We start from the raw sequence: 26321 nt of genomic DNA on the forward strand, positions 1-26321 counted from the left end.
GTTGCTTCATTTCACTCCAAAGCAGGAACTCCAGAGTTACATAAGCTCTTAAAGCAAACTGCTGTAGAAGCTAAGACCTTAAAAAAAAAAGGCATAAGCCCTTTGCTGACCTGTGGCACCAGGACAGATTTCAATGGAAAACATTGGCTTCCCTGTTGCATTAACTGCAGCAGATAACTTTTATGAGCAATAAAGTCCATGAACATGGTCAAAACGTTCAAAATTTGAATAATAATTGAATAGCTCCGTCTGGCATTTGCACAGCTATTTATTTCATCTAAAACTGCATTCCATTCAAAAACATGTCTGACTTTTAGAAACTGTTCAGGGAATCTGGTTTAAATTATTTCAATTTCTGAAGGCCTAAGATCTATTTTCTTGCATAAGGTTTTTCATAACAGTCTATACAATGATCTAACTATAAAGTTGACTCTGCTTTGAGAAGGGCTGGGCCAGACAACCTCCAGAGATCCTTCCTCCTTCGTTATTCTGTGACTATATAGAGTAATCCATCCTTTACAGTTATTCACTCTAAATGACAAATCACAGCTTGACCTCACTTACAAACTCCTAAGTGCTTTTCCAATCTATACCAACAAATGGCCATTCTCAAATATATAGTACTTCACTGCACCAGCTGTGCTACACCCCAGAGGTTTTCTTCAGGCATTGTTTTAAATAGCAGAATCTGAACCCAAGCTTGCTTGAAGAGCAGAGCAATGGTAAGAATAGCACTGATAAGAACTTCAAACTTATTTCAAACTAGCTACTCACAGAGTCACTGAAGAAGTTTATACTCCCTCACTAACAGGAACTTTAACCCAAAGTCTAGCGGGGCCTCATTTCCCTACCTTATTTCTATCAAACTTACAGCCGATGCTCTCTTTGTCAACTGTCTCTGTTAACATCCTAGAGAATAAACAAATCCATGTGACCTACAAAGAGGCAACTTTCACGCTCCATAATCAGTTTAAAAACTCCCTGAGATATTGCAGAGTTATTTGTCCAACTCTGAAAGGAATTTCCAAATCTTGGAATATAATGTTATTTAACAAATATTAAACCTAAACTACACAGTAGAATTTTATGAATTAAGATGTAAATGTACATACATACTCCAGGTACATGATGAGTAAATCTAAATATCATCATTCACCTAAAAAAGCCTAAAGAATATATCTCCATAGCAACTCGTAGTTGCCAACTGTTGCAGTCATCTCCAACCATGCAAGAAAATAGTTAATTAGAAAGCAAGACTTACGTTCTTGAAAAATAACTTGAAAAATCAAAAGTAGGAGAGTAATGACTTCTGCATCTTATGCAAGTGTTCTCCCAGATTAATCTGAAAAGCCCAAGTAATATATTTAAAAGTAAAAATACACAGCTGGAGGCGCTCATCATGCTTCAGAAAAATTTGGAACTGCTTTTGGAACTGCTATCTCAGACCAGTTTTCACTGGATCCAATCCCAAGAGTGATTTGCAAGAAAACAAACTACATGTATGTATGTACATATGACGAGGGGGTTTCAAAGAATGTCGTCTACCAGCACATAGAAATATGTACTACTTGACAGCTTACAAGCAATAAAATTCTTACCGTGTAACATACCACTGACAAGGTTACCACTCACATCAAAGCTGAGACTTTCAAAGCCACCTCATATATCCAAGATGCTCACTTGACAAAATTCCTTACACGTTTTAAAAACTTAACCCAAATTTATATCCTTTAAGAAACGCATCTTCTGGGTCTTGCAGTTTAACACATGAGAAAATACACAGTGTATGAGATGCAAAAAGAAATCAACAGATCTGTAAAGAAAAATTGTTTAAACTCTTGATTTCTACACATTTAAGCTTGTGCCCTCAGAACTCAGAAGCGCTTTGCCTCAACAAGGACCATGACAGAAGCCAAGTAGGGGCAGAGAGATGAGAAAACATGCTGATCTGGTATGTAAAAAGCATCCCATATTTCGCACAGCCAAATGGGAAAAAGATACTACACAGATCAGAGAGAAGCCACAAAATTTAGCTTGTTTGGAGTAGCACAAAAACAGCAACCATGAGAAGCCCCATCAACTCTTTCTCACAGATACCAGTTGTTACAAGCATTTAAGTAATAGTTCTTCTGCAGCAGAAGCAAACAGACAGTGAGGGGTGTCTGGTTTTTCATTTTTTTGTTTGTTTGTTTTTTTGTGCCCAGGAAAAAAGAAAAATATGCAAAAACAGCACGAGTTTTTGTTTTTGTTTTTTTCAGTCTTCTTTTCTTAAGATGCTATTTTCAACTGGCAATTTTTTTTCAGCTGCAATTTTTGACCAGGACTCTCATTTCTTAAAAAGTCTTCCACCTATGCTTTAAGAAGCAATCACATCCTTGAGGAAGATGTAAGAATTTTTTAGCTACTGCATTAGAGCAAATGCCAACTAAATAGCAGAAGTCATATGAAGTCTGCAGGGAATTGGCAAATGCACATATGGATCCTAAATGTATCTACAAACCAAATCCTGCCATTTGACTAGAAATCATTAGAAGTAAAATGACTTTCAGATTTCCTCAGAAATTTGACATAAATTATTTGGGGATACCATGTACAGAGTTGCGAAGCAAGCACAGTTCTCACCTGGCATGTTACCTTCAGCTTCCAATTTTGTTTGGACCAGGATCATAAAGAACAGAAATCAAAAACAAAAGTGATTCTTTTTTCATGAAACATTTTGTGCCCCTTCTTTCCATGCGCTAATAAAAATTAAGATGGCTGTCTGCACTGCAGACTGACTGATCCTACCAGGAAAAACTCTCAAGGAGAAGGAACTTTAAGGGCATCCAACAACAACCACAACTATGCCTGCAGCAAAGACTCTCCCAACCAGCCATATTTCACTCTTTCTTGCATTCTGAAGATCTACCAGATAGATCCAGGGAAAAAGCATGCTTTAGCGAGGACTTAACAAAATAAAGTGTGAATAAAACTGCAAAAAGTTTTACTGAGCACAAGGACTGGAGCACAAGTCCCCACTTTGCAACATCAAGCCATTAAAATTCTTGACAGCAGCACACGTTCCTGGCTTGCCAATGGCCCACTTTCACACAGCCTATTTTTGCTCAGAAAAACTTCTGAAAATCCTGAATATTAAACCTTTCTTCAAGCTATAATGATCATGGAGATTAGCTCTGATCAGCAGTTTTAGGCCATATGTAAATTTGATATCCCTAGGCATAGTAGCAAACCATGAAATACCCTTCTTTTTCCTTTGGCTGGCAGTAATAAGACGACTGCTCCACAGCCCCTCATTAATATTGGTCCACACCATCTACTTAGCATTCAACAGGTCGTAATTCCTAGACCTTGTCAGGGACTAGCCTACAGCTAAGGTACACCAGATTTGCAAGAGAAAACATAATTTAAGCCCTGAAATCAGCTACAACAACAACAAAAGCCTTTTACCTCATTCTGTTTCTCTTAATCCTTTTTTTCCCCCCCCCTCAATGTTTTCCAGTTCTTTGGCTGCTGCAGTCCAAGTAAATTTATTACTATTTAAGTATGCTCACCCTCACCATTCTCACAGCCATGCTTATGAAAATGACAAAATTCAAAAGCCAAGGGAGACATTTTTCCTCTACTGTAGCCCACACAGTTTAAAACCCCACAACAGGCCAAACGAATACAAAAAAAAAAAAAAAAGTACTATTCATGACAAAACATAACACAACTTTTTATGCAATAGTATATTTAATAGAGGCATGGTAGGAATGAATGAACTTTTTCCATGTTACAGCCCATGCATAAGCACAGCATCTGTCTCTGGGTGAGGCCTGAGAAAACAATCACAGCCTTTGTCAGGAAACTTGATTTATCTTCATTTAGGAAAAAGATATTTACAGTCAATAAACCACACAGAGCAAAGGTTTCTTGGCAAACAGTTTCCCACATTACAGTGCATGGCAGAAGGTGGTATAACAAGCAGCTCTGAACGCCTCTGTGCAGGGGCTTTTTGAAATGGCATGGACTTCCTTATTCATGCTATTTGGAAGGGTTTGCTGCTAATACTGTAATTGCTGTTTTAATCTATATAGGAATTGATGAAAGCATTCTAAATCTTGATGCCCTTCCACTGCACTTACAAGTTATAAGTAGCTACTTGTAAATAAACTGATGGTCAAATTGTAAGCTAGAAACCATTAGGAGTGGAAAACTAAAAGTTTTGGTTACTTCCAAAAGGATTATTCAGTTTGAAGAAAAAAAAAGAAAAAAGAAAAAAGAAAAAAAGTGTTAAAACTTTATTCAATTGCAATGAAGCCTGAAGCTCACAATTTCAACCTTCACTTCTTGGATACATCTGTAGTAATGAGAAAATAAGAGCCCAAAGGATGGATAAACTACATTATCTTAACTAGCAAAGGCAAGCCTTCAAAATATGAAATTGGAAAGGAAAAGCTATACTATTAACGTTTTTGCCCTGGCTAAAAAAAATAGATCAATTTTCAACTCTTCAGTTCTTATTTAGTAAGCCTGCAGCACATACCAAACCTGTTGAAAGCGTAACCTCCCAGAATTAAACTGCCAAATAAATATGATCACAAGCAGCCCAACAGGTAAGCCTATCTTTTTGTCTTATGATTTTGAGTATTGTAGATTTTTATTAACAGGAACTATGATATAGTTAAGCTTAAAAATCAAGAAGGCAAAGCTGTTTAAATTAAAAAACAAGAGTTTGCAAAGTAACGTTTGCAAGCATGTCCAAACAGTAATATATGCAATTTCACGTTACATTACTCTGTCTGCTAAAACATGCTGATGTGCTTCTGTTGCTTTTGTTCTATGGTCTCCCTGCTGCAGTTGGATGCTGAGCTCCTATGCCAAGTCCTATTCTCAGATTTGGGGACCTCTTGTTCCATCACCTAAAGAAAGTCGCTATAACAAGAACAGTACCACCTATTGTAACTTTTTTTTTTTTTTTTAACTCCATCATAAACTTCATTTGCTGAAATTTTTATTTTTTTTTCCCCCTTATATGACTACTCCTTCAAAATCTGACCACTCTTAAGTTACCAGAAATTCTCATAGTGACTTTGGGGGTATTCAGCTTTCTATGCAATAAGATTTGGATGAACAGTCTTCAATGTTATTTGACTACTGAAGGATTTGACAAATGAAAATCTTAAACTGCTTTTATTTAGGTGCTGCTACTAATGTTACAAGACCTGAGTATAACACAGATCCTGGTCACCAAGTAGCTGGATATCATATTTCCTCAGTTTAAGGAGTTGATCTCTTAGTGTAAGAATCCAAAGCAAGTTCAATTCAAACAGATCAGCAGGATGTTTCCCTGTCTTGTTCTCCCTGGCTGCATTCCAGGGCTCTCCAAACCAGCCCAATCCTGCAAACGTTTACAATTCTTCTGAGTGTAGCACTTACATAGCCTGTGGGAGTAAGAACCTAATCTTGCATATAGAAAGGAACTGTATATTGTTTAATAGTTTGATTTGCTATTATATGCTATTGCATAAGTTTTATTTTAGTATCATGCAACTGCTGTGATTGCACTTTTATAATTGGTGCTGTACCCCAAAGGAGAACTTTTTGAAAAGTAAGTGCTACCTTAGGTGCTGAATCAGAGAATTTACTACAAGAGCTTTGGGTAGCAATACTTAAGTTATGAAGCTTCCTAGAAAGGGTTCTGCAGGTGCTATACAATTCAATGCAATACAAGACCAATGACATTAATTAATGGTTCATGCAACATAATATGAAATAAAAGGAAGGTAAGTGAATTTAATTTCTGAAGAAAAGTCCTGGGCAGAATCCAACTCAGACACTGTTGCCCTTCTGAAATTTGTGTATATTTTATTAACAGATTCAGGCTTACATTATTGCCATATTCTGAATCAAACAAAGGTGTGGTAATGTAGCAAAAATTATTTTTGCCATGCTAAATAGATACGATTGAAAACTTCTTCACCAAAACTCTGGTATTTTTAGTACACTGTTTTGTAGTAATAAGAAGCCAGCATCAATTTAATTGACATTCCTACACCCATTGATTTAACAATACCAGATTTCAGGAGACAGGAAAAATTGTCATTTGACAGGAGAACACGAAGAGATCTTTCATTAGCACTCCCTTTAACCTAAATGTCTCAGATGCCTCCCAAACTTCTCAGATACACCACATCAGCACAGCACTGATGGCAAGAAATGACAGATAAAGAACATTCAAATGACTACATCTTCAAAATTAGAAACTGTTTTAAAGAAAGAGACCATTTCTATAATTGCTGACGTAAAAGAGAATGTTTATTCAAAAGAATGTTATTTAAACAAGTGTCATGGAATTTTGATTGTAAAAACATACTGAGACACTCACAATGGTTTCAACTCCCAGAGGAGTTGTTTAACACCACAGATGATAGATTATAGCTTTGAACAACTGATTAGTGTATTTTCATTTGAGAAAATTAAAACAGGTTTGACAAACTGAATTCGCAGGGTTGGTTTTTTGTTTTTTTTTTGCTTTTGTCCTTGTCCCGTATCAACACACCTTCCACATACCCCCAGCCAGGGGAAGTATATCTTACCTCCCTCTGCAAGATCAAGTGTAATCTGGCCTATTAAGCTCTAAACCAGTGAGGCCAAGAAATACCGTTGGTGTGTGTACTTAATTAAAATTTTTATCCCTGCTGAAAAGAACTTGAAAAGTGATTTGTGTCCTGAGCTAAAAGGGAGCTGATATCTGTTCCTGAAAACTGTTTGGAAAGTAGGTGCTAAACCCTGCTGTACTGACACGACCAGTTGACTATTGTAACAATTGTGCATCCCATCTTCTGAGTTATTTACTAGGATGGGGTACACACTTCCAGGTAATAAAGTTCCATATACTTTTGGCCAATATTAGGAAAGGAATTAATTTTGGAACATGACTGTAACAAAGAAAAACTTAGCAGCAGGTCTACCTAAACCAGAGCTGGTTAGGTAGCTGGTGTCTTTAGGAAGAAACAGGGATATCGGAACATTGCAACGTAAGTTAATGGATGTGAAGACCATGTGAACTATTCCACAGTTTTCAATTTTCTTACACCATGACTTGATTTATAGTGTTATAGAGACATAATGGTAGTAAGAATCAAAATAAATGCTCTTAGCATTTTTGCTCTTAGCAAACATGAAGAAAACTTATTAGAGCTATTCTTGTAGCTTTGTTGCTATGCTGTTACTACTGAGACATTTTGAAAGATTGGGTCAGTTCTCCAGAATTTGTATATAAAGAAAATCAGAAAAAACAATTCATAGCGTTAAAAGTCAACCATGTGAAATTGTTCCACTGACATTTTCTTATCAATTGCTTTGAGATGATTATAAAGTTGAATTAATTTAGATGCATTTATGCAATTTTCTTCAAGAACTTGAATACTTTTGCTTTTATAGTAATTGCAGAACAGAGCCAAATTTCAAACTCTCAAAAGATTTTTTACAAATAGACCATCATCTGTTATCCCAGTAACTCATAATTACGAAATAGACATAATATATAAACAGTGGCTTCAAAAGTTTTATTTCTGGCATCTGATCAATAGAAGAAATCTTAGTGTGGTAGAGTTTTGAAACTTCATTTGTAGCAACTGTGAAGGCAACTTTTTTTTTTTTTAAAGCATAAGTGCTCCTGAAAACCATTTGCAATCGATTAGTGAATACAGTCTAAATTATAATGTGTCCCTGTGTCCCTTCAATCCAACTGGTTCAAACTTGAAGTGAATTACGTAGGTTATGTATCTAGCTATGAGACAGCTTCAGAGTAATTCTCTGTGTTTTGGTCTTGCAGAAATTAGTGCTTCTTTAAATGTCAGATGAAATTAAAACTCAAGGTCTTGATTGAAAAGTGATCCTTAAAAATGTTTGTTTTCCCCCCACCCTCTAGATTTAGAGTTTTATAAAACAGTCTAACTTATATCTATGTAAAAACTGTAAGATATCCTTCTGATAACAATTGCAATAATGATTATCATGTTTTACTGCTGTATGTTTGAATCACAACACTGATGAGCTACATTGGGTATTCCAAAAATCATTGCCTTGGATATGTAACATTTTCTCAGATCCATATTTAAAAGATATTTATCTTCACTGCTCTGAGACCTCACCTTCAATCTATCACACTTGTGTATGATTTTAACTTACTCATGTGCTCTTTGCTTATCTTATACTGACAGGATTTTTTTTTTTTTTTTTTTAAGAAATCCAATCATAATCTTTTCAACCTTACCAAAACATTCTCAGGGAACAAAAACATTATTTTAAAATACATGTATTTTCTTAATAAATTTCAAGCAATTTAGTGGTGCTTACTAACAGTACCAGATTTCTAATAATAAATGTGTTTTCCCATCTTTTTTCTTTTTCTTTTTTTTTTGTTAAAGTTGGGTGATATACCTAAGACAAGAGAACTATTTTGAATATTTCTATGAAGAAAAATAACAGTGTAAAATCATGATTTTTTGTGTACTTTATACTGTCCAATCACTCTTACTAAAGTTGTTTTTCATGTATCACAATTGTCTGTACTACTGTACACCTGTCCTTTGACCTCTTGGGAATACAGACTGCAATTTAAACCCCAAGGGGGCATGAAATTAAGGAAGAAACATGGAAAAAAAAAAAAGAGGTTAAAACAAAACAAAATGAACCAAAAGTTTAAAATATAGGGAAGCTCTCTCCTCTCTCTTTTAAATACATGATCTGATAGTAGCTTTCAAATAATACTGGGAAAAATATAATCAAATTAACCTGCAAGGCAATAAATAATCCTGCAATTTCATGTTTTCTATTCAGCTACGTGACTTTTTCACAATAAAGGTGGTATAGATCTGTCTATTGGCTGCTCCTGGCATTGTATATACTAAGGCAATCAAACCCTGCCTGCACTGACAATTTACAGGCCTTTTTCCATTCAGCACTTGGAGTAGTGGCCACACCATGGCATTACTGTCAAAGGAAATGATGCCCCATTGTTATAAAACCTGGTAACACAACTCCAGGATTTACATCCAGCTGCGTGAGAGGACAGGGAAGTGGGGGTAGGTAGGGTTTCAGCTACCGTATCTACTGCCATCAGTCTCCAAATCATATAACAATTTTATGGCACATGATTGCAAGCTGCGAAGATTTAACACCCTTTTCACACACCTCAAAGGGCTTGAACAAAATACAGCAGTGTGGCCACTGACAGTCCGCTAACTTAAAGCACAACTCACCACATCGCCTGCAGGGCTGCTGGCCTGCAAATAGATGATGGGCAATATCCAGAAATGGTGCTTTATAACTGTATCTACACAAACTGAGGTTTTATACCACTAGTAAAGACTATCAAGAGAGCTGTGGCATCATTCTGCTCTCCAGTATGCCACAGAGCTGTGTATTTTTAATTATTATTATTCTATTTTTTTTCAGATATATTTTCCTGGCAGTACAGTACCTTTCAGTTAGTCATTTCTAAGGATAAGGTCATCTCAAGTGCCCAAGCTGCTTAAACCTTTCAAACCCACCCTTTCCTTTTCTGAGAGGTATACATTAGCAGATGCAAGAGCCAGGGGAAGCTTTACTAATGCATAAATTTCAATTTGTAATTCTTTGCAAAGGGAATTACACTAATACACTTGAGACCTAGTTTTTCAGTAACCAGAAAGGACTCCAGCACTTAAAAAAAAAATAAAAAAAAATCAGAAACATGCTTACTTTTATTCAACAAACCTAGGCTACAACACAAAAAGAGCCGAGCCAGCTAACCATCTTCGCTTTCATTGTTATGTGCCTGCCAGTATATTACAGAGGATATTTTACTATGTGAAGTGTCCAATGTAAAGAGACCATAATGCGTTTATAACCGTTAGCGTCAGGCACTAATGCTGATCTGGCAGTATGGCTGTAAGAGTAATTTTTGGTATATCATCGCATAACTAGAGGAAAGCGTTCACCAAAGTTACTTTAGCAGGAGAGGCAGTGGGCAAATCAGTTGTGCATAAAAATAAGACGTCAAAGGGAACTTTCTGTCTGGGGCTGAAGGGGAGTGGCTTGTTTCTGATCCTTACAAACAATGGCAGTCACTGTGGCTTGCGCAGCCAAGGTGATCTGGAGCCTTTTCTGACTCTCACCTATTTCGGCCAGAAAACAAAAATAATTGAACCCTGGAGTGAACTGCAGACTCCTGCTTCCAGACGCTCACACCAGACACTCAGTTTGAGTGAACTGCTAATTGCTACACTTGAGATTATTTAAATTTACTCAGAAGGTGCTGGTTTAACCACACTGGCACTGATGGGCAACCTGTTAATGACTGGATAATACTTCAATGGGTTGATCCTCTCAAGTTCCTCCAAAAACACACAAGGGTGTTAGTTTAGATGTACATCCTTCTCTGCTACAGTAGAACTACATGTTATTTATAGATACAGAACATCTTTTGTTTTCTTTGTATATAGACATTTTTATACATAGACAATAACTAGAATACCAGGATCCCTAAGCTAAGTCTAACTACTTCACGTCCTTTATATTTACAGGCTAGATTACAAAACGCTTCACAGACACAAGTACATATTTATTGAAAGGCAAATGATTAATCCTAAGAAAAGATTGCTAGTTTGTGGTTAACATTTAAAGTATGCATAAAACTACCCACATTGGTACACAGAACATACAATCCTTTTTAATATACTTTTCTCATAATCATCTACTGAGGGAGATGGGATGCTAGGCTTTAGATGTAACTCATCATAGCAGTTTGTATCTCTAAAGATAGATTTTTCTATATTCTGTTTCCTTTAAATCAGAGGCTTCCTAGGCCAGAATCTAATTAAATACCATAATACAGAATAACTAAGCCATTTAGGAAGTTTTTCGCCCTGGATAAATCAAATTCCTTGAACCAATTTATACTTTTGTTTTCTACAACAGCTCATAGTAATAAGTTTCATAATTAACTGTGTGACATTTCAAACCTCCACTAAAATCAAAGTATTTCTGCAAGAGACATTGCTCTGAATCAAAAAAGCTCAAGTTCAAGTATTTAACTTGGAGATAGTTTTGAGGTGGATTTTACTGAGACATTCCAGCTTTGCAGCTCAGATCTATATATACTTCTAAGTTCTCTACTGCTGATTTTAGCAAAACTATGAATATTTTAAAATGAAATAATGAGCTCGGACATTATATACCTTAAGCAGCTAGCAGGCAGAAAATGAGATTGAATTGATAGGTCTTCAGAACCTGTTAAAGCACCACCCATAAGTGGGGTTGTAATATACACTCACGTTTGCAACAGTTCTGTTAATCAGAGGCAAGGCCAAAGTGGCTCAAAGACGAGCTTTTTTTTACCTCTCTCAAGTATATGTACCACTGAACCATTTTTTAGCTCTGGGTTACACACATGATGTAAAGCTAAACCATACCTTTACAAGCTTTTCCCCAGTATTTTTTTCTCATAAATGAACAAGTGAAAGAAAAAATAACAAAAACTTCTTTTGTTTACCTTAGGTTGGAAAAAAAAAAAAGTAATTTGGATCAAGCCAGTACAATAAATACACAGTGAGAAGTACTTTCTTCAGGGCTAGCAGATCATGCCCACCCCGTTGAGACCAAGACATGGTCTAGTAGGCATGCTATTAAAGATTTAATTTATGGTATGGTGAGATTCCTATAAATAAAAATCACAACAAAAATCACAACAAAGAGCCAATAATAGCTTCTATTCTAGTACCAAAATGCATCAATATTGCCATACCACACAAAGTAGTTCTACAAGGAATATATACAAGCCTCCATCACACAAAAGTTAAATGTATGTTTGATATTTGCTTTGGTAAGCACGGTAGAATTTTTTGTAGCTGCATACTCTAAAGAGTTTATCACAATCCCTCATATCAAAAGAAATATCAATAAGTGATTGTAATTATTTGATTCTCCTTATACATTGTAAGCACTAAACCATTTTTGCTGTGTCTTGAACTCACTTTTTCACTGTTTTAAGATCATCATTAGTGTCAGCACTACTTCAAGTACATGCTTTTACTTAGAACTACACTTCGAGATGTATCAAAATGTGGCTCTTTACTTTGATTACATTTCCTGCGATTCTTATTCAAACATTCTATATTTTACTCTCATTATGGTCATGAACTCTATCTTCACTCAAACTGCTTTTCAAGTATTTGCTCCTGAATACTCTGCTGTGGAAAGCATTTTGTTTGGCAAAATAGTTTTACACAGTATGTTTGCATTCCTTTAAATCAATTGCAGATTTTCTGTGTGGAACTTTCCAAACCTTTGCAAATCTCCCTGTCATACTTTGAATAAAATTCAAAGTGCAAATCTGCACAATACATATATACAATCCATTCTTCTTCAGACTTACAACATCAAGTGATGCTTAGTTCTTATTTAAAGAGGTGTTGATATTTACACTGTTTTTGTTTTTATGCTATTTAAGTTTTGATATCCTGAACTACCCCTCCAAATTCATCTTCCAGAAAGAGCATCATCTTTATTTTCAAAATGGTTGCAATGTGTATAAAACCACACAAATAAGTGTATGCATATGCACAATTTGGTAACTTATTCTGACAAAAATGTTTGAAGTAAGAAGAAATACCATCTTACCGTAATGCAGATGGAATCAGAAGGCACTGGAGAACTTCAGATGTTACTTGAGACAAAAAGACTTTTTTGCTTTACTATTCTCTTCTGATGGCTCTTTGTGAAAGTTCTTAAAAGCACCCCTGTGGGTTTTCCCCCCAATATTACTGAATTTACACATCACAAGGAAGAAGTGGTCCTGGAGAACTCACCAAATTCAACACAATTTGTCATTTTAAAGCTTTGGTAACCTTACCTCATAAATCAGAAGGCATATCAAGGAATTAAAAACCACAGACCAGAAAAGACTACTGCATCTGCAATGTATTGAGGATGACTACTGGCACATAAGAGACAAAGGAAGAGGTTTTATGTTATATATCCTCACCATTTTGCTAAGCCAGACTTCCTGGAGTTTACCTTTCCTGGTATCTTTTGATTCTCATCTATTATATCCAATCTCATTTTCATTCATAAGTGTACTAAACTGCTAGTTAGTTGAATTATGAAAAGAATATACTAGCAGGTTGCTCTCAATAAGAAGCCACCATCTTAAGAACCAGTTTTTATTTATCCAAATCATAGCCATGTCCTATTAAAAGCCCACAGCTGTCAACAGTACTTAGTACTACAGACCCTTCCTCATGCTTTATCAATTTTTACAAATAATTGTTTTGTGATACTGAACATCCCTCTAGGCTACTATTCTTAATTCCTTCTGTTTGCCTCTTTGAAGATTTTTAAACATTCCTTTATTTCCAGCAATTATTTGTAGACATCTATCAGTCCTGCTTTGGGGCTCTTCAGCTGAAATGCAATGTATTCAGGCTATTGTTCATTGCTGAAGTTTTTTTAAATGCAATTCTTGAGCAATTTTTCCAACCACTTCAGTTAAGATTTTACCCTGTTGGGCTTGCAGCATATTGTTACAAGTCACATAATGTCAAATGTGTTTAAAATAATTTCTGCTAAATGCCTCCAGCAAGTGAAATGAGATGGCTGCCATGTTCATTTAACCAGCCTTCTCTTTTCATTCTTTAAGGAGTGAGACATACCCAAATGCTTCTGCTTATATAATCCATAAAATAAGTCATTCATTAATTCACTGAATCAGCAGTAGGGCACAGACCCTAGAGTTGGCAGCTTGATAGACCAGAGATCAATAGGAAATAAACTGGGTCATAACTTAGAAAACAAAAAGGTGAGAAATCAGCAGTACAGTTACCATAAAACCCATTACAGTCAGTAAAAAACACACCATAGTTGTCAATGATTCAGGGTCATCTATTATTTCCCTGATGCAATAGATGCTGAATTCAGTACCCTGTTCGAAATTAGAGAATACAGTAACCAACAAAAGTAAAAATAAAATAAAAATAAAAGCCTATTTCTCTAGTAGATTTTTTTTTTTTCACAAAAAAATACATAGCCATCAACTTCGCTGTTTGTCCAGGAAAAGGATACCTTAAAAATCTAAAACTAAAACTGTCTTTAGTAAATTTAAACATATATTTGAGTGTACATTTGTTAGAGTGTGACTAAGGTTCTTTCAGGAATTTCACAGTTTTTCATTAAAACCAATTACCCATAACTACCTATTATCATGGAATCACTCCATGAAAATATATCAATAAATATATTACTATATCAGCTACCATTCAAATACGTTAATCAGAAAATAAGTTATAAGTTATGGCAAGCCCTAGCTTGATTTTTTTTTTTTTTTTTTTTAAGTGTAATGAATATAATATTTTGTATTCTCTATGCCCAGGCATTTGCATCTGCCATAATGTGATGCCATACATATCCTAACTATCAAAATAACCAGTGGTGATTACTGTCAGTTCAAAAATCACACAAACTAAAGGTGAATCAAAACAATGAGCGAGTCCAGAGAAGAGCGACGAAGCTGGTGAGGGGCCTGGAGAGCAAGTCCTACGAGGAGTGGCTGAGGGAGCTGGGCTTGTTCAGCCTGGAGAAAAGGAGGCTCAGGGGTGACCTTATTGCTCTGTATAGGTACCTTAAAGGAGGCTGTAGAAAGGTGGGGATTGGTCTCTTCTCCCATATGCCTGGTGACAGGACGAGGGAGAATGGGCTAAAGTTGTGCCAGGGGAGTTTTAGGTTGGATGTTAGGAAGAACTTCTTTACTGAAAGGGTTGTTAGGCACTGGAACAGGCTGCCCAGGGAAGTGGTGGAGTCATCATCCCTGGAGGTCTTTAAAAGACGTTTAGATGTAGAGCTTAGGGATATGGTTTAGTGGGGACTGTTAGCGTTAGGTCAGAGGTTGGGCTCGATGATCTTGAGGTCTCTTCCAGCCTAGAAATTCTGTGATTCTGTGAAAAGCACGGCCTTAGCAACACAGACAACATCTTAAAACACCACCAAAACACATCTGCACTGGGACAATACACAAAATTCATCTAATTTATGAATAATTAAAAATAAATAAATACATACTGTTTCCATGCGTTCTTGTGATTTTTCTACTTGTAACTAGTTTCAGTGGCAACAAAAAAGAAGATTCTTAAAAGGGGCATAGCACAATATTTCACTGTTCTCCCGTAAACTTAACTTAGAGAATTTTAAGCTTGTAAAATATAATGCACGATTTTTTAGAAAAATTGAGACAATCATCACTTTAGCATTCCTATTGATATAGTGATCACCGCAAAAGCAAGTTTGTGTCTTTCCATAATTAAGGAACTAAACTTTCAAATAACTAAGTAGACATGGTATTTCAGGAAACAAAAAGATAGAACATGTCTTAGAGCAACATGAAGGAAGTCCAACGTAAAGCTTAATTTGAATATTAAAATGAAGATTTATGAATTTAAATTTCCAATACTATCTCCAAAATTAATTAGTAGTTCTCCAATATTTCCAATAAATATTTTCAGTGAGTGATAAACAATGTACATGTTTAAATTTAATAAAATTTAATAAAATTTAATAAAATTAAAATACATGGAAATAAATATATGAAAAGCCACTAGAAAATTCCAGGGTTTGTGAATGCTAAAATTATGGCCCCACAAGAAAACACACAGGAACCTAGCAATGAATGACTTAAAGCAAAATAATCCCTAAATCCCATCTGATCCATTACCAAGGCATCAAAATCTTTCTGACAAGTTTCACAGCATGTATCTTTGCCTATATAATTACATATCTCTAATCACTGAATTATTGGAACCCACGGACACTTACTTGACCCAGTGATCTTAAATACAGATCCAAGACACATATATATTAGTGATTTTTTATTTTTTTTAACTGAAAAACACTTTTCAATGAATGGGTTTGATTTCTAGCTGGAATGAAGATGCCTGTGATAGGAATTCAGGTTATACATAGCATGCAAACCCTTTCTTTTAAAAGTTTCAGAGTAGAAACACAACAATACAATATTAATACAATAAGAAGGAATCAAGAATCATACATGCAAACGCATGAACATAAAGGTTTCTATCAAGCTGTGCAGTGGAACTATTGATTGGGAGCAGCACAACAGCAGAACCTGATGAATAAATTTAAGATACATGCCATAAAGTTTGGAGAAGTATGAAAAACAGATGTAAACAATGTAAAATTGTTGTTGAGCAGATGCCATAGCTCTGTGTACAGAGCTATGACAGATTCTTGCTGACATTGATTACACAGATTCATTTTTGCACAAAATAATTTTACAAATATTGTTGTTCCTGACACACAAAAAAAATGAGCTTATGAAGTTTAACAGGATGAATACCTGGGGGAAAGAGGGAGAGGATAACACAAAAAGATGAAGTTGAACAAAATTATTTAAACTTTGATTAACTGGTAAGACAATGATGATGTCAAATGTTACATGGAAAAATATCAAAAAGAAGCAAGAGAAAATGGATTATGGAATTAAAGAATTCAGTGGTAGTTGGACTGAGGAACACATACTGAATTAGAAGCAGAAATTTCAATAAAAGGAAAAAAAAAGCAAGAATTGTTGATGAGCAAAAACAGAACTACCAATTAAAAAAAAAAAAAAAATCCTTAGCAGTGAAAAGAGTTTTTTATATAGGTTGAGGAAAGAAAGAACATCCAGCAAATACCAATCAAATATCGTCCCATAGCCTGGAATTAAATCACAGCTAAATATTACACAACATATTGTCTGTGAAGGGCGCCTAGCGCATAAGAGGACTAAGCTTCTGCTTTGATGCAGAGAAATGAGACTACTGGAAGGGTTGCAGAAGCACACAGCTCATACATTAGAGGCTTAAACACTGCAGAGTTTGAGCTGTTTCATATCATTTTCTGTTGCTGAAACGCTGGATTTGGGGGCATTGAATTTAGTAGAACTACATCACCTGCATCAGTGGTCTAGTAATGTTTATTTAAGTAGGTATAACAAAAAGAAGCTGTAGTATGAATGAGAAAATAAAGTTGGTCCAGTGATGTGCTTAGTGATTCTAGTGTTCCATACTGTTGAATGATTTATGCTTAGAAATTTCAGAGAAAATTGATAGTAATGTATCCTAAGTTTATGATGAAACTAGTTACAACACAAGGAGAATGGAAGTAGAACAGTGTAAGGAAGTTTTTTTTGAATTCTTAGTAAGCAATCAATATCTGAAGTAAATCAATAATGTGATAAAGAACTACAGTAGGAAAGAGATAGTGTTCCAAATGGCAGCCATAATTATAAAATATGAAGCATGTTCCTTGCTTGAATGAAGAAATAGTCTAAGTTGCCTTGTTGGTTTGTTACGTACTTGTCACAACGAAAGTAAACTTTACATGAAACGTGATTTATTTTTTTTTAATCACAGCTACAGTTGATCAAACACTAGCAATTATATGCAGAAATGCTAAACTCACTAAAAAGTCAACATGATTTCTATGAACTGCATAAATAATAAAGTATGAACAAAGTATAACACCTAGTTCTAGTCCTATCAACATACAATACAAGGAATTGAAAGGGAATATCTATCCTCATTCAGAGTAAGCAAAGCACATCACCACATTAAGCTTCCATGACTATTAAATATTCACAAAATTGTATGTATTTGAATCCAGATTTCATTTCAGTATGCCTATACAGATATATGACTGGCATGGACTTACCTGTAGGGGATCCTTCCATGACGTGACCAACATAAGGTCCTTCTTTGAACATTGGTCTGTTATCATTCTGATCAATAACGGAAATATCTAGGCGGACTGGCCCATCAATGACTTTTCCGCTTAAATCTGTGACCTCAACTTCCAGCTGTATAAAGAAAAAAAAAAAAAAAAAAAGGAGGGAAGTTGTTCATTATCACAGTGAACAAAGAATAAGAAAAAAAGCTCCCATCAGTACTGTGGTAACAGACCTTGCCAGCGTTACCACTTCCAGCCCATTCACTTGGACTAGGGTCACAGCAGGTTTTAAATCTAAGCAAATGACAGATGTACATTCACATCAGGATATCTTTTCATAGATTGAAAATACCACATTCCCTGAAGAATGAAATGGGTAGAGTATAAGGAAAAAAAGACTCCCAAATTTGATACTAATCACGGGAAGATTTGTTTATAATTTGTTCCTTTACTTTTCTCAACCACATTTAAAGAGTACAAGTATGGAACTATCATAGTATAATTGACATATCTTCTAATGCGCTGTTAAGAGCTTTCTTTTCCTTTTTTTTTTTTTTTTTTTTTTTAAAAGGCAAGAGTGCCTTAGTGCCTTGGACATTAAATACATTTTCTCAGTGATCACGGCATGAGGTATTATGTTAGATATTTTTGATAGTTCATTTTTTTTAAATAAAGTATAAAAGGACAAAACATATGCAGTTTTATATAAACAGGTATATATGCACACACACCCCCTCACATCCAGGTGTACGAAAACATCTGCTGGGCAAAAAGCCACATATGGCCACATATTTTTTTTTTTTTACTTCCCGAAACCTGGAAAGCAAGATTATATCATGCATATCTCAATCTTCTTTTGATGGAAAAAATCAGAATTAGTTACTAAAACTTCATCATTAGGGCAAACCATACTAAAACTTCTTATACATGATGACAAAAAGGGTCAGTTTAGACTGCAGCTGCATTCTATACTTGCAATTCTCTCTTCACCATGACATCGGTAAAAACAGTAATAAATGTATCAGAGAGACAGTTATCATTTGCACCCACTCTACCCATCCCTAAACCCAACTCTTAAAGGGAGTTAAGCCAGCCAGAAAATGGACTTGGGCACAGACGTTAACATCATTTTCTTCTTTTTTTTTTCCCCTGAGAAAGTGGTAGTAGCAGGGGCTGAAGTCTCTGAGCACTTTGTTTATTCTGCTTATTTATTTCTGTTTATTTATTTATTATAAGATATTGCCACATCTTATATCTGTAAGTTATTTATAAATTGGTGATAAATCCTACCAGGAATTAGGTCAGAATTCTAATTCCTTATAACAATGGATGTTTATCATCACATCTATGTCGTTTGTTACACTTATGAATTCTACTTTCATAGCTAAACTTGCAGGATATAAGTAGGAGTATTCATGTTGTAAGCAAGATGTCTCATCGCACCATTTGTAAATAGTGTCACAGTCCATTTTAGCATCTACTTACTTTGCTCATCCTCATTTCTCAAGTAATTTCTCTATCAAGCTTTTCCAAATGTTATTTTTTTTTTACTAGATAAAAATGATGTTTTTTACTAGATTTGTTGGCTTAACAGCCAATAAATGCTCTGACATGAAGACAACTGACTCATGGCATCAGCACAGCTGAAGTGTTATGGGGGAACATGCCCCTTCACATTTGAGGCCTTGAAGAACATTGGACTCTGAAGCCAATGTAATAATTTTAGGATTGTGTATGATGTGAGGAGAACTAGGAAGGAAAAGGCAGTGTTATTTCTGAACTACATTAAAGCTAGATAAAACTTTAGATACAGTTATAAACTGCTGACAGAAAGATTTATCTAAGTAAATGTTGACTCATCAAAACTATGTTAATTGCTTTGGGGAATGAAAGAATAGAAATATTTTTCTGTGAAATTCCAGCAAATTCACTTTCAAATTCAAGATAACTTGCTCTTAATCTCTGTCTCAATATTAAGTAGATACATTTCTCACTGGACAGAACAAAGGCTTTCCTAGGTTTAAAATAACTACTTCAGCTGCTTTCACAGAAATTGCAAGTGATCTAAAGCAAAGCTTGATCTAACATTTGTCTGTTTCCTTAACCTGTGGAAGTCTGCAGGAAGAGAATAGGAGACACAATAGATCTATTGCAGTTATTAATAAGTATCATTAAGTCCACTGGTTCTGAGTCCTCCTTGCCAAAAATATTCCAGTAACATGTCCAAAAAAGTGTTACATGTTGTCTGCTTCATTTTATTAAGATGACAGAAGACTTCATTTTTATTAGTCTTTGCACAGTAAATTGTAGGTCCTAACCATTCTGTAGAAGATATTAAAAGCCTGCAGCACCTATTCACAACCACCTGTCTTTATCTGGCTGATACACAAAAAAATGCTTGCCTAGATCTTGTCTTACACAAACCATACCCCCAAAACAAAACAAACAAAAAAAGCACCAGGGAAAATATACTTTACCTTAAGAAAACAAAAAGCACATGCAATGGAAAGTAGTATTTAAGAAAAAGACAATACTGGCACAGAAAAAATTACCTTAAACAGGCTGTAAATAAAACCAGTGGAAAATTAGATTGTGTCTAACTATCAGAAGAGTGAGATTTCAGTCTTTCAATAAAGAAAACAAACAAACAAAAAAAAACTAGATAGGCTTTCCTGTTTTTAATATAAAACTTGACTGATGTATGACAGATACTGCACTTTCTTTTGATAGCAACAGACTGTAATTTAACATTCAGAAAGTATCTAAGTTCCTGTCTGATTACAACAACATAACTTGAAAGAAAAATGGTAAGCATAGATAGATTTAGGCAAACTGACAAAATAAATAAATAAATAAAAGCCTGCAGAGCTCTGTAGCTAGGTATTATGTGAAAACCTGATAAGACTGACTATGCTTCTCATATTTCAACTTAAAAGTTGGGAAATTACATTCATAAGGATAAAGTTACATTCATCATAATCTAACCAACCGTATTTTCAGGAATTCCAAAGACTAAATCCCAATCTCATTTCTGACAAAAGAATACACACAAACTACAAAGGATAGTCAAGGGTTCATAAGAACCTCATGCTTCACAACAAAAATTGCCATGATAGTATACAAAGCAGACCTTGGCCATTGCTGTTAAGGTAACTGAGAAACACTGATAAAATTAAGCACACCAATAAAACAAGACGAAGCAATGTAACACTGAAAACTGCAGGCATGAACAGATTTTAGCCTGTTTGTCCACTCAAACTCTTAAGGATTTAATCGGAAGTTTAGTAAGCTTTTCTAAGCTGTTCAAACCTCTTTTAAGTATTCTTTTGTAATTTATATAGACTTGATTTCTTTCCACTACGGTAGTCAGCAATAACATTTACAGGAAAAGATTACCAATCTCAACCTTACCATTACTTCAAGCAGTTTCAAAGGTTTCTCTTCACAGGACGGTTGTTTCCGTTCATTTATTGCTTTTGGTGAAATGATTCTGGATAGCCACATTCCTTCTTTGCATATAAATGTCTGTTTTTACTTTGCAGCCAGCCAGCCAATGGACCACACCAAATTATATCATAAATTTAAAGCTTTTCATAAAGTAAACCTGGAATATCTTTTAGAGCTCAATTATCTTCAAAGTCTAATGCAGGTTCTTTAGTCATTAACTGCTTTCTAATTTTAATTTCCAATTTGTTGCTGATAAGAATGTTTCTTACAGATTTCTTCCAGTTGGCTCAACAGATGGTTTTGCTACGTGGTCCTTGCATGCGGCTTCACCCCCCCAAAAAAAAAAATTCAGTTGCTTGAGTATGCAAAAACAGCAGCTTTCCAGAATAGTGCAGTCCCCAGGGCAAGGAGCACCCAAACAGCCGGGTGTCTCTGTGAGGAGAAGCCGGGGCTGCCTCACACTGTTTCCGGATGGTTCCAGATGGTTCCACGGCAGGCCCACCTCAGGATGCAGCTGAGCCCCTTGGCAACAAAGGTGGCACCCCAGGGAGAGGGTATTTAAGAAAGAGCAAAAAACACTGCCCAGGTGCTTTGTTTTTATCTCAGCCAACCAATTTTTCATGTCGCTTCCCTCCCCCACTGCATTAAGGAGGGGAACAGGGAGCACAGCTGGGTGGGCCTCTGGCTGCCAACGAGGGGCAGCCGCCACAGCAGGAAAAGCAGGCCAGAAAATGGTGAGGTGGACAGAGGAAATGTGCCTCATCCTGCATCTAAAAATCTCACAGAAGTACTGTGTCATTACAAATACTACTGTACCACTGCCTGCCCCAGTCTCAATTATTGTGAGGTACATATTTATAGAGACCACTCCTGGCTCTATTTGTTCCTCCCTTGGTTAGAATTACCATTGAGAATACCTGTTAGGTTAGTTTATCATCAGTTCCTAGGTGTGGATTGACAACAGAAAAAGCCTCATGGATTTAGGGACCTTTCATAAAAGCAATTTTCAGGAAAGAAAACAGAGTTGGCTTTCTCTGGGTCATAAAATGTAGCAAAGAAATTCTCTTTACACTGAGAAGTTGCATTCAAAATTTGTTTTAATTACCTAGAACAACTCAGAGAAGACAATAATTTAGACACATTACAATTAAATTTTCCTGCTATTAAGAATATGAATAAAATATTAGCTGATTATTATATGGCACAAAGGGAGACAAAGATATAAAACCCAACATGCGGTGTTTCTAATAGATATGGATAATTTTATCTCAAGCTACTTGATGATGGTATTAATTACCTCAGCAAGGTTGTGTGGATGATGGCAAAAAGATAGCAATTATCTGTAATGGAAGACTTGGGTCTCACATTCAGAGCTAGATCCTGCATGTGAATTAGCCAGCCCTAGCACACCTGCCCTATTACACAAAGTGCTTAAGTTCCTCTCAGAAAATACAGATTTCATTGCAAAACTTCCATGTTTATCAATATGACTCTCTATAAAGTCTTTAAAGAATTCCAGTAATGTAGATTCCACTAAAAAAATAATTAAAACAGCAACTGAGTCTTCTGTGAATGCTCAATTTTTTTCAATGCAAACAACAGTAAGTTGGGCAATGCATAGACTGTACCCTCATACAGTCTACAAATTGAAGAAAGCAATAGTGCCTGAATTTACAGTGGGAACAGATTCCAAATTCATATAATTTCATTCTATTGTTATTTTTTTTTAACTTCAGTTAACAAAATAAGAATATAAATCAAAGCCAATATCCAAAAAATAAAATAAAATAATTTTTTTCTTTCAGAACAATTGTAGGAATTTTAGTATGCAGTACATGATTTGAAAGGTTTTCACTTTAATGCATTCTCCAAAACTGTATGTTTAAAAATAGATGATTTTATGGTAGCATCATTATCCAATTCTACTCAGCAAAATGTCTGAACCATTAAAGTCCAAATGAAGAAGGGAAAGAGAGTTTTGAAAATAAGTGGGCTCATATGAGTAGCAGATTCCTCAAAACATCTTTAATTAATATTTCTTTATATCACACCATAAACTTCGCAATGATGTGTCAAACTGTAACAGTGGGTTCAGTTCAGTATTCCCCAGATTAGGTCATTGATCAACCTTAACAATGACCTTGCTAAAATAAAGCTTTCACTGACCTATCTTACACTTGAAATTACCCAACAGTTATTTCATAGTTTCCATTTTCTTAGCACAACTACCTCTTAACTGTGTGCATTAATTAAACAAAAATTCCAACAAAACTCAAATTCTGTCTCCCAAAAGAATGACAAAGGATGAATTCTTCATTAGGCAAGTGTCACTTCGTCTTCTTTGATCACATTAGAAGCAAGGCTTTGGAGACATATTTATAGAAGCTTTGTGAAAAGGAAGAGGAATTTAATATTATAAACAGCCAATGTAGTGCTCTTAATATTTTTAATCGTCATTCACATAAGAAGCACAACTGCAGTGTCATACTATTCTGGTTTGTGAACTGTAAAATAGCAAGTAATTCCAAACAAAGAAACAGGGAATAAAAATTTAACTTTATTCTTTCTGAGATTTTACTTTTCTAAATTTCCTGGAACTTGAACCTCATTAAGAAAAACAGAACTACAGGAACAGTATGTACATGTATTTACTTTACTAGACGTGTAAGAAAGCATGGGTTAGTTTATTTACTCACACCTATGCAGAGCTCTTCACTGGGGAAGTAACAGCAAAACAAACTGGAATGAGTGGTCTAATCCTTCATAACAAGACCATAGAACAACAGAAGGAAAGGGTAAAGCAAGGATGTTTCATGAAATTGTGCTGTATATATGTTGGAAGTTTGATGTCATTTGATAGCAAAACTTTTTTTTGCAGGAAGTGCAGGTGTGTCCAGAGAAGCCTCAAGAGCAAAGTTACCCCAAAAAATAAATTAATAATAATAATGAACAGAGGTGAGAAAATACAACAAACTGCATTTTCAAAGTTCATACAGCTGTTACTAATAACAACCTTTAACTTTTCAAATCTGAGTTGCAGTTGAACTTGTCCATAGAGGGGTTTACCTATATGTGGCTATAAGTAACAATGAGATTTCCACATCATTTCAAATGTTTTTCTTTAAGCAAAACCAGCCCAAGTCAGAAAAGTTTCATTAATTAAATAACTTACTGTCTATTTTCCACATTTACTCACAGCATATATTTGTAGTGTGAATATCTTACTGTCTATTCTTCCCTAGAAATTGGAAGCAAAATGACATTGCTTTTTCCACTTTCTGTTCAGTAAAGGCTGACCTCCAAAAGCACACTGTATGTGAACCTCCCTTTGCCTAGCATCAGAAATCCTCCATCTCTCTGAAACAGCTGGCATTGAGCAGCTCAGATCTTCCTTAGTGCCAGTTTGAAAACAAATCTAGTGATAATGGGACTTGGAGTTTTCCAGGTTCTTTATTCCATACTGGCAGTACCACTGCCTGTCTTCTAGCACCAACACTCTTGATTTGCAGTTCACTTTACAGAATATGCCTAGAAGATGCCATCAGTGAAAAATGCTCATTGCTGCAAAATGAAGCTAAAATGCTATATATACATTTTAGTTGTTTGCTGTTGTTGTTGTTTTAATATAGTAAATTCTTTCATAGCACTAAACTAAGCAATGAATTCACTATCTAATTGAATGTATATACTGTTATGCTATTAGTGTCACAGTAAATGTATTTTTTTCCCACAGCTGTGTCTCTCTGAATCACAATATTGCTAGAAAGGTGCTATTTTCTTGTAGAACTTAAGTCCTGATTTTTTTTCTCTTTTGTCAGCATGAAAAGGTCCCTTTCCTGTGAACAAGATCACAAAACAGGAAAACAGAAAAAAAATAAAATAATATATATATATATACACAGATGATGATAGCATAAACCTTGGAGAAAAGAATACATTAAGTATTTATAGAAAATAGATACTTAATAGATACTTATTTAGATACTTAATCTATTAAGTATCTAAAGTATCTATTAGTAGATACTTAATACTAGAGAAAGCTTATATCAAAATGAACTCTGTCTTTTCTACAGGGCAACACTAAATCCAATTTCAAATTTTATAAAATTTGCAGCTCATTAAAAATAATAATAATGTTGTAGAAATTTTCTTGCATGTTAATGAAGAAAAAGAAAATGAAATGGATAACAATCTGATATTTTTACCACCTATTCCTCAGGGTAGTTTATAAACACTAAAAGCAAAACTGATCATCAAGAAGTAGGTGCTATTTTCAATTATTTGCATCAGCCCGGAGCAGATAATGTACTATTGTGAGTTCTTGTAACTTAAACTTAAAGATTTCATATTTTTAAGATTGAAATATTTGTAAGAAGCAATTATTTGCACATGCCAGATTCCTTCTTATGTTCATGGAATATTTAGTTTTATGTACAAGATCAAACACTAGTAACCATCAATTTTCAAAACTTTCGTCCATTTTATGCCCTAGATTCACCCCTCATAAAATCCAAACGTCACTGTCTAGGGACACTACAATCCCAACAGTTGAATTGCATAGGGGAAAACCGGGTTTTACTGGTTAGCTATGCAAATGTCACAGTGAACAAAGGAATTGGAAGCAGAGAAAGGAAAATACTTATACTATCACAAAATTCTCTACTTTGTTGTGGAAAGCCTGATCTCAAAATCACTGTCACCATTTTACAAGTGAATGGAAATGAGGTATTAGGTGCTTAAATTGGTCATAACTATCCTGATTAGTTACGATATAACTGATGGGACCAACTGACGCAACATAACAGAGCATTTCAAAGGAAAATCAATTATATGTATAATATAGGCAAAAGATGGGAGAGGAAACAGATGAAATGATTTCATGAAAACCATACACCAGGCAAAATTTAAATCAAGCTTGCTTCCAGGTTTTTTGATCTCCAAATACAAGACTGATAGTGAAATTCTATCTCTTGCTGAGCAAGTGATGTAAAATTAGATTTACAAAGGTTATTAAGCTACCAACATGTGCACAGTGTGATTTTCAAAGTGCATTACAAGACTGGGTAATATATCCTATTAAAATCAAAACACCTTTGAAAGAGCTTTGAAAACCTAATTGTCCTCTCAGTGTC

The 26321-nt window shown here is 35.1% G+C and overlaps 1 protein-coding gene across 4 annotated transcripts in view; it reads right to left on the bottom strand.

Annotated features, from left to right (window-relative positions):
* CDH13 (cadherin 13) overlaps nt 1-26321 on the bottom strand; it is a 479864-nt gene that overhangs the window by 183775 nt on the left and 269768 nt on the right. For 2 of the 4 annotated variants that reach the window (XM_068693026.1, XM_068693025.1), the window contains exon 6: nt 17728-17872. In XM_068693026.1, coding sequence (XP_068549127.1) covers nt 17728-17872 — 145 coding nt within the window. Of the gene's footprint in view, nt 1-17727; nt 17873-21153; nt 21284-22268; nt 25026-26321 lie in introns of those variants that run through there. The other 2 variants (XM_068693027.1, XM_068693029.1) reach the window with 2 other exon arrangements.

Source organism: Anas acuta, chromosome 10 (genome assembly GCF_963932015.1).
Source record: "Anas acuta chromosome 10, bAnaAcu1.1, whole genome shotgun sequence".
In the NCBI taxonomy this organism is placed as follows: domain Eukaryota; kingdom Metazoa; phylum Chordata; class Aves; order Anseriformes; family Anatidae; genus Anas; species Anas acuta.